The 17,792-nt window shown below is 50.1% G+C and overlaps 1 protein-coding gene across 1 annotated transcript; it reads left to right on the top strand.

Moving 5' to 3' along the window:
* The first annotated feature begins 55 nt into the window (after nucleotides 1-55).
* On the top strand, nucleotides 56-17,679 carry HSD17B14 (hydroxysteroid 17-beta dehydrogenase 14). The gene is made up of 9 exons (XM_082608327.1): nucleotides 56-507; nucleotides 1,017-1,055; nucleotides 1,170-1,252; nucleotides 1,766-1,832; nucleotides 5,598-5,689; nucleotides 16,235-16,339; nucleotides 16,585-16,652; nucleotides 16,769-16,865; nucleotides 16,956-17,679. Exons 1-9 carry the CDS (start codon nucleotides 420-422, stop codon nucleotides 17,127-17,129), a joined length of 813 nt encoding a protein of 270 aa, XP_082464453.1. The 5' UTR covers nucleotides 56-419; the 3' UTR covers nucleotides 17,130-17,679.
* Nucleotides 17,680-17,792: the final 113 nt, after the last annotated feature.

Here is a 17,792-nt window from a genome sequence, read left to right as displayed (position 1 = left end):
TGGGCTTCTGGGCCCCGAGGGAGGAGGGGACAAGGACCTCGGACTTGTAGGTCTGAAGAAGGAGGAAGTTCGGGGTCCAGATTACTGGTTCTGAGGGAGGAGGGGGTTGGGGACCCGGATTCCTGGATCTGAAAGAAGAGAAGACTAGGGACCTGGAGTTTTGGGTCCGCGGGCAGAGGGGGCCAGACGCCAGGAATCCTGGGTTTGAGGGAGGAGGGGTTTGGGGATCCGGACCTCTGGGTCTGAGGGAGGACGCGGCTGGGACCAACCTTCCAGGCTTCTGGCTTTCCTGGCAACGCCCCCCAGGGCCGGGCTTCCAGGATCCAGCCCCTATTTACCGTTCGACACCACGACCTCACCGGACTTTGAGGTGGATAGAAGCCTGGAGTGAGTAACAGAGGGAGAGAGTTTCACGCAGAATGGCAACGGGAACGCGCTATGCTGGGAAGGTGGTCGTCGTGACCGGGGGCGGGCGCGGCATCGGAGCCGGGATCGTTCGAGCCTTCGGTGAGTGGGGTCTGGCTGGCTCTGAATATTGGGAGTCTGGGAGAGGAGGGACCCTGGGGGGCTAATTAATGGGTGTGGAAAGAAGTGTCTTCTGTACTGGAATCTAGATTCTTATCTTATAAAATCCTATTTGCAAAGTTAATGAAAAGATAGGCAGTGGTAGCCTGGGGCCTGAGATTTCGGCGGATTTCCAAACGCCATTGACTCCCTTTCGGCGGGTCTCAGTAATAGCTACAAAACGGGTGGTTTGGGGGAACATGCCTCTTACAGATTTAGGGTTTACTCTGGAACCCAGGGATGGAGGCTCAGGAGCTCCAGCAAGCACCTGGAGCAGCCAAGGAGAATATGTGTCAAAACTTCTGCCCTTTGTCCTAGGGGATTATCATGAGACTTTGGGGTCACGAGGGGAGCATAGTGGGAGACGGCCCCGCTTCAGGTGGCCACTAGAGGGCAGCAGAGGGCTTCGCAAAGGCCTGTGCTGGGGTAACCAGTTCTCTTCCCATCCCCAGTGGAAAGCGGTGCCCAAGTGGTTATCTGTGACAAAGATGGTGAGTGAGGGTCCCTCAGTCCTCACCCCCACCCCTCCAGGAGGAGTCCAGGCCCCCAGACCCTTCCTCCCTCAGACCCAAGAGTCCAGACCCCCAGCCCTTCTCTTCCTGCAGAGTCCGGGGGTCGGGCGCTGGAGCGGGAGCTTCCTGGCACTGTCTTTCTGCTCTGTGATGTGACTCAGGGGGAAGATGTGAGGGTGAGCGTATTTTCTGTCCCTACCCCCGGTATCTCCAATTGTTTCTCCACTCCGCCCCAGGCTTTTGCACATGCTGTTCCCTCTGCTTTTCCCCCTTCTGGCTAACTTGTACCCGCCCCAGAGGTTTCAGCTCAGTATCATTTCAAGGTTTTCCCTAACTCTGCCGGCCAGGTCCTGTGTCTCCTAGGAAGATTCTCCTTTATCTCCCACTCCTTCAAGGCTCTTGTCACACCTGTCATGTGGATTGGGACAAATAAATTCCCCACAGTGGGTCTCTTTCTGTAAGAGTTTTTCTCTTTCCTCAGGGTTTCTAGTCCTTCTCTTTAGCCAGTATCTCTGACATCTGCCCCCGCACCCCAGCCCCAGGTCTCTGGAGTAGTGACCACAGTGTGAATGTCACCAGCCCTCTGGTCTCTGGCCCCTCAGCTGTGACTCCTGTCCCCACCTCGCTTTTGGACCGTCGGCTCCAAAAGGTCTGGTCACTGCTCACTCACAAGATATCTTTCTCCCCAGACCCTCATTTCTGAGACCATCCACCGTTTCGGCCGCCTGGATTGTGTAGTCAACAGCGCTGGCTACCGTGAGTCATGAGTCCTGAGGGCTGTTCTCCACTGGTGTCAACCCACCTCCTGGCTTCCCACCCCAATGCTGGCTCTGTTCCATCCCTGCTGTGTGCCCCCAGGCCTGTGCCCTTAGCCCTTTTGAGCATCCGTTTCTACATCTCTAAAATGAAAATCACCATCCTTGTCATCATTATAGGGTGGTTGTGGGTATTGAATAGTGTAACTGCTCAGCCTCATCATTACCGGAACTGTCTTGGGCAAATAGCTGCCATCTTGTAGCCTCAGTTTCTTACTTATGAAGAGACTGATGACTGAGATGATGTACTCTCTACACATGGTCTATAGGGCTTGGTGTGGAGGCTTTGAAGGGAAATTGCCATCAGCTTCATGCTTACCATTCATAAGAATGCCTCACATTGGTAAACCGAGGCTCAGAAAGGTGAACTGATTGGACTGGGGTCACACAGCAAGGCTCTGGTAGAAAGAAGCCTCTCTTATTGGCTGGGCAACTTTGAGCAATTGACTTACCCTCTCTGGGCTGCACTTCCCTTCTCTGTTGTCAGAATTTAGAGACGGCAGATACTAGTGCATGCTTTCTCTCTGTGTCCTTGATCCTTTCAACAGATATTTATTGAGCATATACTATGCCCCACATTCTGTCCTAGGGACTGGGGATTTAGCAGTGAACAAAACTGACCAAGCATTCCTGTCCTCATGGGATTCACATTGTAGAGTAAGAAAATAGATCAGAAAAGACAGATACAGTTAATCCTCATTATTTGCTGATTCCTATTTGCAAACTCACCTCCTTGCAGGGTGGGTTGTAACCCCAGAATCAGTACTCACTGTGCTTTCCCGGTATTCACGGACATGCGCAGAGAGGCAAAAATTTGAGTTGCCCGTAGCACATGTTCCCAGCTAAGGTCAAACATGGTGATGCTCTGCCCTCTGGGTTTAGCTTTCAAACAGAGAGATGCCCAGAGGTGGAGATGGGAGAGGGCAGTGTCTGTAAGGAGCTCCCTCTGAGGCCAGCTGGATGGGTTTGAATCCCCGCTCTGGCATCTGTGAGTAGGGCAGCCTCAGGCAAGTCACTTAACACTTCCGTATTTGCAAAATAAATAAAATAGAGTCTGCCAGTATGGGTTGTTTTTAGGACTTAAGATTACAATATTTATGTTAGATAGCCATATAACTATATACATATGTACATATATACATACACATATATGTCCTGTCTTAGTCTGTTCATGCTGCTATAACAGAAATACCATGGACTGGGTGGCTTAAACAACAAACATTTATTTCTCACAGTTCTAGAGGCTGGAAAGTCCAAGATCAAGTCAGAAGCAGATTTGGTGTCTGGTGAGGGCCTGCTTGCTGGGGCCTCACATGGTGGAAGGAAGGAAGGACCTCACGGGGGTCTCTGTTATAAGGGCACTAATCCCATTCAAGAGGGAGCCATCAGGCTTCCCTGGTGGCGCAGTGGTTGAGAGTCCGCCTGCCGATGCAGGGGACGTGGGTTCGTGCCCCGGTCCGGGAAGATCCCACATGCCACGGAGCGGCTGGGCCCGTGAGCCATGGCCACTGAGCCTGCGTGTCCGGAGCCTGTGCTCTGCAATGGGAGAGGCCACAGCAGTGAGAGGCCTGCGTACCGAAAAAAAAAAAAGAGGGAGCCATCCTCATGACTTAACTCCCACAGAACCCCACCTACAAATACCATCACATTGGAGGTTAGGATTTTAACATATGGAATTTGGCGGGGGGACACAAACTTTCAGTTAATAGCATGTATATGTTATAATGTAATATTATATATATGTATTTCCCCTAGGAGCAGTGGGTCAATAGTCACTAATTCAGTGTTCGCTGTGACTTTGTGGACTATAGCTGCCTCGAATAAGGATAATTTATTGTATATATTAGCATGTCTGGTAGTGATAAAGGCTATGAAGAAAAATAAATCTGATTGAGGGCTTAGAGAATGGCAGGGGCTGTTTTGTACAGAGGATCTGGGGTGGAGTCTCTGAAGATGTTTGAACCGTTCTCTGAAGGAAGCAAGGCCATAAGCCCTGGGTCTCCAGGAGGAATAATCCAATATTTCATTAACTTTCCATGGTCTTGTTTCCCATCTCTCCGTCCCTTCATCCACTTTGACTCTTAAAGCCTTTGGAAGGTTCAGGGTCCATTTTTCCAGTTTCTATTTTTTTTTCCTGTTCTTACTCCTATCTTTCCTGCTTCTTTTCTTCTGAATGTTGATTTGTCTGTCCCTCTTCCATCCACCCAGTTCTTTCTATTTTTAAAAAAATATTTATTTATTTGGCTGCGCCGGGTCTTAGTTGCGACACGTGGGATCTTTTAGTTGTGGCTTACAGGATCTAGTTCCCTGACCAGGGATCGAAGCCAGGCCCCCTGCATTGGGAGTGCAGAGTCTTAACCACTGGACCACCAGGCAAGTCCCCTCTTTCTATTTATTTAACAAACACATTTATAGTACTAAGTGTCAGGCAGAAATATTGACTTGTGAAATTTCTAAGCCTGAGAACAAAGTGTTATCCTCATTCTGCAGATGAGGAAACAGGCACAGAGGGGCAAAGTGACTTGCCTAAAGTCACACAGCCAAGAAGTGTCAGAGCTAAGATTTGAACCCAGGCCTTCTGGCCCTGAGACTGGTTTTTTGTTTTCTCTTTTGCTGCTCCTTTTAATTTTTTAAATATTTGTTTATTTATTTGGTTGCACCAGGTCTTAGCTGCGGCTCCAGGGCTCCTTTAGTTGCGGCTTGCCAGCTCCTTAGTTGCGGCATGCAAACTCTTAGTTGCGGCATGCGTGTGGGACCTAGTTCCCTGACCGGGGATCAAATGTAGGCCCCCTGCATTGGGAGTGCAGAGTGTTATCCACTGCACCACCAGAGAAGTCCCTGCTTCTTTTAATATTTTTTAATTGAAGTATAGTTAATTTATAGTCTTATGTTAGCTTCAGGTGTACACCATAGTGATTCAGTATTTTTGCAGATTATATTCCATTATAGGTTATTTCAAGATAGTGGCTATAATTCCCTGTGCTATACCATATATCCTTGTTGCTTATCTACTTTATACATAGTAGTTTATATACTCCTAATTTGTCCCTCTCTCCTTCCTTCTCCCCTTTGGTAACCACAAGTTTGTTTTCTATATCTGAGTCTGTTTCCATTTTGCATATATATTTACTTGTATTATTTGTTAGATTCCACATATAAGTGATATCATACAGTTTTTGTCTTTCTCTGACTTATTTCACTAAGCATAATATTCTCTAGGTTCATCCATGTTGCTGCAAATGGCAATATTTCATTGTTCTTTTTTTTTTTTTTTTTTTTGCGGTACGCGGGCCTCTCACTGTTGTGGCCTCTCCCGTTGCGGAGCACAGGCTCCGGACGCGCAGGCTTAGCGGCCATGGCTCACGGGCCCAACCGCTCCGCGGCATGTGGGATCTTCCCAGACCGGAGCACGAACCCACGTCCCCTGCATCAGCAGGCGGACTCTCAACCACTGCGCCACCAGGGAAGCCCCCATTCTTTCTTTTAAGGCTAATATTCCAAGTGTACATACAAACCACATCTTCTTAATCCAGTTTTGAGACTTTTTAGTAACCACTATGCAGCCTCCTTTCCTTTTTGGGACCCTTGACCCTCTTGTCTGCCACTCCTCCCCCCTGCACCCCGCACGCCTATTTCCCTTCCCTGCTCTCCTGTCTTCATGGTTCCCTCATCCTCTCCTCTCCCTCTCTTCCACCCCCACCCTTAGATCCACCTCCGCAGTGGCCCGAGGAGACCTCTGCCCAGGGCTTCCGGCAGCTGTTGGAGCTGAACCTGCTGGGGACGTACACCGTGACCAAGGTGAGCAGCCGCCTGACAGTGAGAGTGTCAGACCCACTTGGTCTCAGAGCCAAAAGTTTTCTGTGCCTTGCTTTGATCTTATTCCAGAAGGACTCCATTTTTGTAGAAAAGAAATGCATGCAGATCCCTACATCTGGCCAAAGCTACCTGTGTTGCTACATAGCCCAGTCTTCTTAGGAACCTTCCAGAACCTTCCAAAGTGGTGTGGTGGTAGTGGTGGGGGATGTTAAGGATCTGAAGAAAGGAGTTAGGACAAGGAATCAGTAATAGACAGTCACAGCTTTGCTACCCAGTGAATAGCTATTAGGAGCAAAGAGTATCTCCTTCAGGCTTCCCTGGTGGCGCAGTGGTTGAGAGTCCACCTGCTGATGCAGGCGACACGGGTTCGTGCCCCGATCTGGGAAGATCCCACATGCCACAGAGAGGCTGGGCCCGTGAGCCATGGCCGCTGAGCCTGCGCGTCCGGAGCCTGTGCTCCGCAACGGGAGAGGCCACAGCAGTGAGAGGCCTGCGTAACAAAAAAAAAAAAAAAAAGAGTATCTCCTTCTACCTCTGCGCCTTTCCTCTGAATCTTCCCCAAATCGCCTCCTACTTACTATCTCAGTTCAAATACCATCTCTTCAGAAAGGCCTTTCCTGACTACTCTTGCTCATATGGCACCTATATGTACATGTACATATTCGTTCTCTATGATAACTTATTTTCATCAAAGTACTTTTTATTTATTTATTTAATTTATCATCATAATACTTTTTTTTTTTTTTTTTTTTTTTTTGCTGTGCCGTGGGACTTGTAGGATCTTTGTTCCCTGACCAGGGATCGAACCCGTGCTTCCTGCAGTGGAAGCACAGAGTCCTAACCACTAGACCACCAGGGAATTCCCCATTAGAATACTTTTTTTAAATAGTTTATTTATTTATTTATTTTTGGCTGTGTTGGGTCTTCATTGCCGCGCGCGGCTTTCTCCAGTTGTGGCGAGCAGGGGCTACTCTTTGTTGCAGTATGTGGGCTCCTCATTGCGGTGGCTTCTCTTTGTTGCGGAGCATGGGCCCTAGAACGTGTGGGCTCAGTAGTTGTGGCGCACAGGCTTAGTTGCTCCGCGGCATGTGGGATCTTCCCAGACCAGGGATCAAACTTGTGTCCCCTGCATTGGCAGGCGGATTCTTAACCACTGCGCCACCAGGGAAGCCCCCATTCTGTCATTCTTGCTTCTTGTTGACTGCTCACTTTTTCTTTTCTTTACCTTTTCTGGAGTATTCGAAAGCAAATCTCAGATATCATTATTTCACCCATAAATAAAATAATTCAGTATGATCTTTACTAGATAAAGTTTTTTTTTTTGTTTTTTAAGTGTGTATCTGTGTGCTCTTTTAGACAGGGTGGGTGGTCAGAAGGCTTCTCTAAGAGGTGACATTTGAGTCAAGACCCCAAGGAGGTATGTGGGCAATTGTGGTCCAGCAGAGGAACAGCCAGTGCAAAGGTCCTGGGGTGGGAGTGCTTGGCGTGTAGGAGGGACAGCGAGGAAGGCAGCGTGACTGAAGCAGACGAAGCAGGGAGAGGCTGGAAGTTGAGGGCAGATCATGCTGGGTCTTGTAAACCGCGGAGAGGACTTGGCTTTGACACTGTCTGAGCTGGGAGCCATAGAGTGTTCGGAGCAGAGGAACTCGAACTGCCGTAAGTGGGATCTGGTGGCCGGGTGGGGAACAAAGTGGGGGGCAAGGGCAGAGGCCAGGAAGCCAGTGAGGAGGTGACGATGGGATGGTCCAGGCCAGAGGAGGTGATGTTGGATCCCACCAGGCTGGTGGCTGTGGATTTGGTGAGAAATGGTCTGATTCTGCATACATTTTTTCCATAAGTTTTTCTGTTTATTTATTTATTTATTTTTATTTGGCTGCCTCACGTCTTAGTTGCGGCTCACGGGATCTTTGTCGCAGCGAGAGGGCTCTTCATGGCTGCTTGCGGGCTTCTCTCTAGTTGTGGTGCTGGAACTCCAGAGCGCACAGTCTCAGTAGTTGTGGTGTTAGGGCTCTCTACTTGTGGCACGCGGGCTTAGTTGCCCTGTGGCATGTGGGATCTTAGTTCCCTGATCAGGGATCGAACTCGAATTCCCTGCATTGGAAGGCGAATTCTTAACCACTGGACCACCAGGAAAATCCCTGGATGCATTTTAAAGGTAGACTTGTTAAGATTTCCTTATAGACTAGATGTGGCGGCAGACTTGAGAAAGAAAGGAGTGGGTGGGGTTTTTGTTTGCTTGTTTGTTTCCCCCAACCCCAATCCCCGGCAACGGGCAGGAAGGCGTTGCCATCTGCTGCCCTGGGGAAGCCTGGGGAGGAGCAGGCGGGGTGGGGGGCTGTCGAGTGAGAGATGCCCACCAGACATCTGCGTGTGGGTCTAGGGCAAAGGTTGAGGCCTGGAGACATCAGTTTGGAGTGCACCAGCTTGAGGCTAGAGGAGCTCAGGAAAGCGAATGTAAACAGAGGGGAGAGGGGCACAGAGTGGGTCAGGGGTCACCTGTGTGAAGCTCAGGTGCTTCCCCAGATCTCATCCGAGATCCAGGTGAAATATCCCCAGGCAGTTGGATAATCTGTCTCTCAACCAATCAACCCTGGCTCCTGTCCCCAGTTTCTGTTCACCTTCTAAGATTGGCACCTCCTGGGAATTCCCTGGCGGTCCAGTGGTTAGGACTGCGCACTTTCACTGCGGAGGGCACGGGTTCAATCCCTGGTCTGGGAACTAAGATCCCGCAAGTCAGTGGTACGCGGCCAAAATAATAATAATAATTATTATAATAATAATAATAATATTGGCACCTCCGTACAATAAGGCACGCACACACCACAGCCCGTAAAGCGTATGTGCGTGTGTGTATTTGTTTTTCCCTTCCTTGGCTGTGCCGGTGGCATGTGAGATCTTAGCTGCCCCACCACGGACCGAACCTGAGCTCCTTGCATTGGAAGCACGGATCCTTAACCACTGGACCACCAGGGGCTTCCCGTGTGTGTGGTTTTTTTTTTCTTTCTCTCCCTCCCTCATTAATTGCCAGCATTTTTAAAAAGAGAGAAATTTCTCACAAACAACTGGATTTCTGGTTTCTCTTGAAAAGTTGGCCAACTGGACCCATGGCAAGGGCAACAGTCTGCTAAAAGTGGCCTGGCTCCCCACCGTACCCCATTCCCCACCTCTCCCTCCTTGGCCTCCTGACTCTGTTACCTGTGAGTGGCTGGTGCAGAAGCCTCACATGAGGGTCTAGATCTGGGGTCCACCTGCCTGGGTTCTCTGTCACTTCCTACTTGTAACATCAGGCAAGATTCTCAGTCTCTCTGCACCTAGGTTTTCTCATCTGTAGAAGGAGGCTAATAGTGGTAGTGATTCACAGCATTGTCCTGAGAATTGAATGAGATTAAATTAAATACCCACAAAGCCCTTAGAACATACCTGGCACAGAGGTTACTGTCTGCAAGGTATTATTGTTTATCGCAAACCTTGCCCCACTCTGTTTCTTGCGGCCAATCTACCTCACTCAGTTTGCAGTCTCTGAGATACATATTGGGCAAATGAATCCTGGGAGAAGTAGAAGGGAAAAGGTGAAGTTTGAGCTGAACCTTGAATGGGAGGGAAGGAAGTAGAGAAGTAGGACACAGGGTGTTTCACTTGCCAAAAGAGTGTGCAAAGGCGCAGGGGCAGAAACCACCTGGGTGTATTTTAAGAACAGGAGAACCTCCATCTCCATCTGCCTTTAGCAATTATAAGCATTTTGTTAAGCTTGTTCTATCCATTGCCTCCTGCCATCCCCTACCCGGACATCATATAATTTCATTAGTAAGAACTTCATAAATACTACCAATGGATTAGAACGTTTATTTATTTTTATTTTGACATAATTTAAGACTTATTGCCCGGATAATACAGAGGAGTCCTGTATATGCAGACTCCGTTGTTAACATTTTACCAAATTTGCTTTATTCTATCTCTCTATTTGAGAGTAAGTTGCAAGCATGATGTCTATTTACCCTTCAGTGCTTTGGAGGGTATTTCCTAAAAACTAGAACATTCTCTTACACCATCATAGTAACATTAACATTGATATCATGATCTTAGCTAATCTAGAGACTTTCTTATTCAGATTATTAGAATTCTTATCACGGTACCGTGGCTACACCTGTGTTAGTCGGGGTTCTCCCAGAAGCAGAGTCCAGGTGGGGATTGAAAGGCAGGATGGATGGAAGGCGATCCCAGGAATCGCTTCCTTCAGCCTGGGGAGTAGTTGCCAGGCAGCTGATGAAGGGCGTCACCAAGCAAGTTGCCACCAGGTGGGGCACCATCCCCTGGGGGCACTCTGGGATTCAGCGAGAAACATGCACCTCAGTTATCCCCCCATCTAAGAGGCAAGGGAGAGCCAAATATTGTTTTAACTTAAAAATACATTTGGGGGCTTCCCTGGTGGCACAGTGGTTGAGAGTCCACCTGCCGATGCAGGGGACACGGGTTCGTGCCCCGGTCTGGGAAGATCCCACATGCCGCGGAATGGCTGGGCCCGTGAGCCATGGCTGCTGAGCCTGCGCGTCCGGAGCCTGTGCTCTGCAACGGGAGAGGCCACAGCAGTGAGAGGCCCGCGTAACAAAAAAAAAGAAAAAAAAAAGAAAAAAAAAACATTTGGGGGTCTTCCCTGGTGGTCCAGTGGTTAGGACTCTGTGCGTTCACTGCCAAGGGCCTGGGTTCAATCCCTGCTCTGGGAACTAAGATCCTGCAAGCAGTGTGGGGTGACCAAAAAAAAAAAACATTTAACTTCATGTTAATAATTAAAATTAAGACTTTTTTACATGACCAAATTACTATTAGATCTCCTAAGAAAATTAACAGTAATTTCTTAATACCATTTAATACCCAAGCCCTATTTAAATTCACCTAGTTGTTGCCAAATGTCTTATTAGAGTTGGTTTGTTCACACCAAGCTCCAAAGTCTGCCGATTGCATTTGGTTTTCCAGAGGGCAGAGACTTTTGTCTGCTTCTTCCTGCCTCTATCCCAGTGCCTGTTGTAAAGAACTTTGTCAACATGTATAAGTTGCTGCCATTATCGCCATTGTCATCATTATAACCATCACCACCATCATCATCACCACCATGATTCCCATCACCATCATTGTCATCATTATGAAACCATCATCATCACCATCTTCACCATCATTGCCATCATCATCACTGTAACCATCACCACCATCACTACCATCACCATTATCATCATCAATATTTACCACCATCATCATGACCATAATTGCCATTACCACCATCATCACCATCATCGCCATCATCACCATCATCATCATTATAACCATCATCCCCATCATTCCCATCACGACCATGACTGCCATCATCATCATCGTCATCATTTACCACCATCATTACCATCTTCACCATCATCATCATTATAACCATCACTGCCATCTTTGTCATCATTATTAAATCATCATATTACCATCTTCACCATCATTGCCATCATCCTCCCATCATTATCATCATTACCTTCATCACCATCATCATCATCACCACCACCAATCTCCCTTGAAAGCTCTGTAAGTGTTGATTCTGGGACCCCAGGCCTCCTGAATCAGAATCTCTGGGTCTTTGGCCTCCCTGGTGGATTCTGACACAAGCTAAAGTTAGCCATTCCCTAGGCTAGAGAAAACAACAGAGGAATTAGGGATATTTATATAGTTAAGGAAAAGAGATCTTGTCAGTAGGGATCACAGAAGATGTTTGAGCACAGGAGTGTCCATTGTAGACTCTCAGAGCTGGATTGGTTCTTAGAGACCTATCCATTCGTTCATCTATTTAGTCATCAAAGACTGACCAAGCATTCGTAGGTGCTGGGGATACACCACGTGGTCTTTGCCCTTGTGGAGTTTATAGTCATGGGGCAGCCGAGTGTTACTAAATAAACAAGAGACGAGTTTATATGGGTGAGTGTGTTCTGGTGCTGGTTTGTTCTGGGGGTCAGGGTAGGCTTTTTGGAGGAAGTGAAACATGAATGACATTAACTAGGGGAGAGGTGGGGCAAAGGGAGGGAGTCAGGCCATTAAGAGTCCAGTGGGTCCTTGATGGAGCTACACGGAGATGCAGGTGTTCCTGGCAGAGAACAGCCTGTGCAGAGGCCTGGCCATGGGAGAGAGTTAGGAGCTCTCAAGGTGCTGAGTGCAGTGAGTGAAGGGGGTGGTACAGGAAGGCATTGGGGGGCAGATATATCAGGCTTGGATGGCCATGCTGAGGCATCTGGTCTTGACCTCAAGAGCAATAGGAAGCCATAGAAGATACCTGAGCAAGGAAGTGATGTGAGCCCATTAATACTAACAGATAACAGATCATTAGTAGTAACAGATCATTCTGTCTCTTGTATGAGGAACAAACCTGTGGGCAAAGTGGGGTGAGAATTCGTATCAGGAGATGATCGTACTTGTGCACGTGAGAAGAGATGGCCTTCAGGGCCTCACACACTCTGGCCCCTGTTGCTCGTCTGATCTCACTTCCCACCGCAGTGGCCTCCTGGCTGCCAAACACACCCAGCCTGGTTCTGCCTCAGGACCTTTGCACTCGCTGTTCCCTCTGCCCAGCATGGTTTTCTCTAAGAAATGCCTACAGCTCACACCTGGACTCAAAATGCTCAAATCTGGGACTTCCCTGGCAGTCCAGTGGTTAAGACTCCACGCTTCCACTGCAGGGGGCATGGACAGGTTCAATCCCTGGTCCAGGAACTAAGATCCCGCAAACTGTGAGGAGAGGCCCCCCAAAAAAGAATGAAAAAAAGAAGCTCAGGGGCTTCCCTGGTGGCGCAGTGGTTGAGAGTCCGCCTGCCGATGCAGGGGACGTGGGTTCGTGCCCCGGTCCGGGAGATCCCACATGCCACGGAGCGGCTGGGCCCGTGAGCCATGGCCGCAGAGCCTGCGCATCCGGAGCCTGTGCTCCGCAACGGGAGAGGCCACAACAGTGAGAGGCCCGCGTATCGCAAAAAAAAAAAAAAAAAAAAAGAAGCTCAAATCTCACCTTCCCAAAGCCCTCCCTTGGGCACCCTGTTTGAAACTGCACCCAGCCCAACACTCCCATTCCCCCTCCTCCTGCTCTCCTTCTTGTTTCATATCCCTAATTACACTCTAGAACATTCCATAGTGCACTTGGATCTGTTTCTTGCTGCCTCCCCATGGAACTTGGGCTCCACGGGGGCAGAAATCTCTCCGGGTCTTGTTTCCTGCAGTATCCCCAGCATTTACCCCAGTACCTGGCACATAATAGGTCCTCACGAAATGTTTGTGAAATGAATTAACGAGGTGGAGGGAATTGTAGAGATTCAAGAGCTCCTTGGTGATGGGTCTGATGAGGAACTGAGGGTGAGGGAGGCTCCGGAAGACCCCCAGATCTCCCGGGTCTCCTGCTTGAGAAACTGCGTGGGAGCGAGCCCCATGTCAGAGGCTGGGAACCAGGAAGAGGGGCAGATTTTAGGGGGAGACAATGGGGTAAGTTTTGCACTCGAGACACGGAGATGAAAATGCCCGAGGGGGCCAGGTCAGGAGCTCCAGAAGGGGGCTCCAAGGGAGATTTAGGAGATGCTGGCGGAAACCCAGCAAAGTGGGGGTGTTTCCACGGCAGGGCGCAGAGAGCGAGAAGCAGACCCAGGAACCTGAACATTTAGGAGACCTGGAGTCAGGCCAGGGAGAGCCTGCAGGAGTTCTCTGAGCAAGCCAGGCTGTTTCAAATCGGGCGCCTGAAGGGAGGAAGGGAAGGAGGGACAGGGAGAGTCAGCAGGTCTCTTACCAGCAGGTCCTTGATGCAGCTACACAGAGGTACAGGCGACCTTGGCAGGAGGAGTGGGGGAGGATGCCTGCCAAGGAATGCCTGGGTTAGGGTTGGAAAGGGGCCACAGGGCGCGTGGGACAAATATTTATTGAATGCTAGTGTGTGCCCAGTGCTGAGATAAGGGTGGTGAATAAACCCGTCTCAGCCCCCATGGACCTCACCTTTGCAGGTTGGGGGAGGGGAGGGAATTAAACAGCTGGGCAGGGAGGGATGAGGATTAAGGAGAGAAATATGGCCAGGGCAGGGCCTGGGGAGGCAGGGTTTGAAGGCTGGTGAGAGTGAGGGGAGACAGGGAGAACATTTAGAGTTGTCAGAAGTTTCTTTTTTTTCTTTCTTTTTTTTTTTTTTTGTGGTACGCGGGCCTCTCACTGTTGTGGCCTCTCCCGTTGGCTCCGGATGTGCAGGCTCAGCGGCCATGGCTCACAGGCCCAGCTGCTCCGCGGCATGTGGGATCTTCCCGGATCGGGGCATGAACCTGTGTCCCCTGCATCGGCAGGCGGACTCTCAACCGCTGCGCTACCAGGGAAGCCCTCTTTTTTTTTTTTTTTAAGATTTTTTTTTTTATGTGGACCATTTTTAAAGTCTTTATTGAATTTGTTACAATATTGCTTCTGTTTCATGTTTTGGTTTTTTGGCTGCCAGGCACGTGGGATTTCAGCTCCCCGAGCAGGGATCAAACCTGTACCCCCTGCATAGTGGAGTCTTAACCACTGGACCGCCAGGGAAGTCCCAAGTTGTCAGAAGTTTTTATTTGCTTATGGGTTTTGGTCTCAGATAGCCAAGCCATAAATACTGGCTCGTGACCGATCACGTGACCCTCTGAGCATCAGTCACCCTTTCGCTCCTCAGTCTCCTCACCTGGAGGAAGGCGCTGTCGACTAGACCTCATTTTAGGGTTGTCGTGAGGATTAAATGAGCTAATCTGTGTAAAGAGCTGAGAACAGGACTTCCCTGCTGGGGCAGTGGTTAAGAATCCGCCTGCCAATGCAGGGGACACGGTTGGAGCCCTGGTCCGGGAAGATCCCACATGCCGCAGAGCAACTAAGCCCGTGCACCACAACTACTGAGCCTGCGCTCTAGAGCCCGTGAGCCACAACTACTGAGCCCACGTGCTACACTACTGAAGCTCGTGCGCCTAGAGCCCGTGCTCCGCAACAAGAGAAGCCACCGCAATGAGAAGCCCGAGCACTGCAATGCAAAGTAGCGCCCGCTCACCGTGACTAGAGAAAGCCCACGCGCAGCAACGAAGACCCAGCGCTGCCAGAAATAAATAAATAAATAAATTTATTAAAAAAAAAAAAAACAAAGCTGAGAACAGGGGCAGGTGCATAATAGATCCTCAATAAACTCATTCATTGATGACAAAGATATTTATTGAACACCTACTATGTGCCAGACACCTTAGTATGGGGGATGAATCAAAATAAGAAATTTCAATCGTCCCTCATAGGTTTTTGCATTCTGGTGGGAGAGACACAGAATAAGCAAATAAGCAAGTAAAAAAAAATATATGGCATGTCAGAAGGAGGTGTGTGACACAGGGAAAAGGAATCAGGAAGAGGGCTGGGGACCCAGGGGTAGGCAGGTTGCAGTTTTAAATAGAACAGTCAGGGAATCCTCACTGAGAAGATGACATTTGAACAGGATTTGAAGTTGCTGAGGGGATAGTATTGTTCCACTTTAGCCCTGAAACTGTGGAATGAATGTCCCATGTCCCCAGAAAACCTTCAGTCCTGGGCAAACTGGGAAAAGTTGGTCACCCTAGGAGTGAGTCACATGCTGTGTCAGGAGAAACATTCTGGGCAGAGGGAACAGCAAATGCAAAGGCCCTGAGGTTGGAACTCGGGGAGTGTTTGAAGATACAGCACTGAGGACAGGGTGGAGGCCGTTTTTGAGGGAGTGGAGGTTAGAAAGAGCTGGTGGGGTGAACCGGAGAGAGAGAGCTAATTTAGCTTCCCATTCTGAGTATCCCTTGGGTGACCCAGCTTGTGCCCATTAATCTTTCATGGCAGGAACAGTCCTTGCCCAAGGCAAGCAAGGGGAGGGATAGAATTTGAGTTTATTCAAGGTCATGTGTAATGGAAGAACAGAGAGACCGACTGGGAGGGAGAGAGAAGGAAAGGGAGAGAGAGAGAGAGTTGAGAGTTAGTTTAGGGACTTCCGGATGGCCAGGAGTTGCCAATTCTGTTGGCAGAATAGGGAGTACATTTCATGAAGTCTTCCCATGTCACATTCTGACCACAGAGCTTTCCCTAAAACTCAGAGAAACCATCTTCCCCTCCACGGATAAAAGAGATTCCTCCCATTTTTGTAAAATATGCAGCTATCTTGGTCTCTCTTGCATTTTCCTATCTTGTTATGGACAGGAGTTTTGAGTAATATACAAAGGCCTAGAGAGAGACACAGGGACCCTGAGAGAGGGGGACAAGGACACAGAAAGGGGAGGCAGAGACAGAGAGAGGCAGGCAGTAGAAGAGTCAGAAAAATCCCTTCCAGACAAGGAGAGACTCCTTAAGGGATGAGACCCAGAGACCCTGGGGCAAACCAGAGAAGGTGCACCCAGAACCCTGGCTGCTGTCCCTACAGGTACCCAGATAAACTAGTGAGCATACCCGGGAGATGGTCATCAGGATGCATTTCAACAGGGCAGGGGGAGATCCAGGGGCTTGGGTGGCTTACTCTGCTTTCTGTCTCCCCAGCTCGCCCTCCCCCACCTGCGCAAGAGCCAGGGGAATGTCATCAACATCTCCAGCCTGGTCGGGGCAATTGGCCAGTCCCAGGCGGTTCCCTATGTGGCCACCAAGGTACACCACCGAAGTACCCTGCCCCTTCCTTCAGGAACCTCAGCCCTGAGGTCCACCTGTGACATGTTGTTATACATCAAGGGTCTCCTAAGAGACAGAGCCTGGTGCAGCCCAATGAAACCTGCAGGGAGAGCGTGACTTCCCTCTTCTGATGCCCCTGCTTGATGCCCCCTGGTTGGGAGGAGAGGACAAAAGGAACCTCATCTTCTCTGGTCTGAACTTTCTCCATGCCCCGTCTTCTGCAGGGGGCAGTAACAGCCATGACCAAAGCCTTGGCCCTGGATGAGAGTCAATATGGTGTCCGTGCCAACTGGTGAGCAGCTCCACGTAGGCTGAGAGCCTCCTGGGGGAGCTGGGAAGACTGGGAGTGAGCCCAAGAGGCAGTGTTTGCGGCAGACTTCCCTGACCCCCTCTCCTGCCTCACCCCAGCATCTCCCCAGGAAACATCTGGACCCCACTGTGGGAAGAGCTGGCAGCCTCAACGCCTGACCCCACAGTCACAATCCGAGAGGGCACGCTGGCCCAGGTAGGAGTGGGAGCCAGGGCCAGGTGGCATGGGGGTGGCGGTCAGGTGGTGGCTCCTCTTGACCCTTCTTTTCCCCTTGTCTCTCCCCAGCCCCTGGGCCGTATGGGCCAGCCAGCGGAGGTGGGGGCTGCCGCTGTGTTCCTGGCCTCCGAAGCCAGCTTCTGCACTGGGATTGAGCTGTTAGTGACTGGGGGTGCGGAGCTGGGGTATGGGTGCAAGGCAGGTCGGGGCGACCCCGTGGAGGCCCCCACCATCCCTTCATGATCTCCCACATTTCCACTTGGGCTTCCCTGACTAGGGCTCTCCCACCCAAAACTCAGTCTCCCAAATTCCAGTTTCGCCCCCCAACTCTAGACATCAAGACCACTTACCAATGTGCCAAACCACCGCACAGGTTCCCATAAAAGCGCTCTGCAGCCAGAAGGAGGAAGGTATCGTTACATTTATTTTCGGCCCTTTATGAGTCCTATCACACCAGGACCCCGTCCCCCCGCCCCACCCAGTCCCACGCATTCCCACGCGTGGCCTGGACCTGAGGGACTAAAACTCCCGGCAGGCTTTGCAGCAGGAGCCTGTAGCCAGGGTCTCCTGGGAAAAGTATTGCAGGTCGGCTTCACCAGCACGTTAATTAAAAAGGCCCGTAGGGGAGAGTAAATTAAGCTGGAGGAGGTAAAGCAAAAAGATCTGCGCTTTATTCTTGGTCCTTAGGGAAAGGGAGTTTTGACCTTGCTGCCCGCGGAGTAGGAGGCTGGCCAGCGCCAAAAGTCCTGATGTAAGAGAAAGCCGGGGGTTGAAACTCCCGGGTCAGAGTGAGGAAAGGCTTGGGGGCCGGACTCCTGGGTTTGGGGAGGAGGAGGGAGGAGGAAACTAAGGGGCGTGGACTCCCGGGCTGGGAGGAAGCGGATTCGGTTCCCCGAGGTGGGGAGA

The sequence above is a fragment of the Mesoplodon mirus genome (genome assembly GCF_964341445.2).
Source record: "Mesoplodon mirus genome assembly, chromosome: 19".
NCBI classification, from domain to species: Eukaryota; Metazoa; Chordata; class Mammalia; order Artiodactyla; family Ziphiidae; genus Mesoplodon; species Mesoplodon mirus.
Note: the sequence above shows the minus strand (reverse complement) of the source record. Positions and strands in the feature narration are given on the sequence as shown.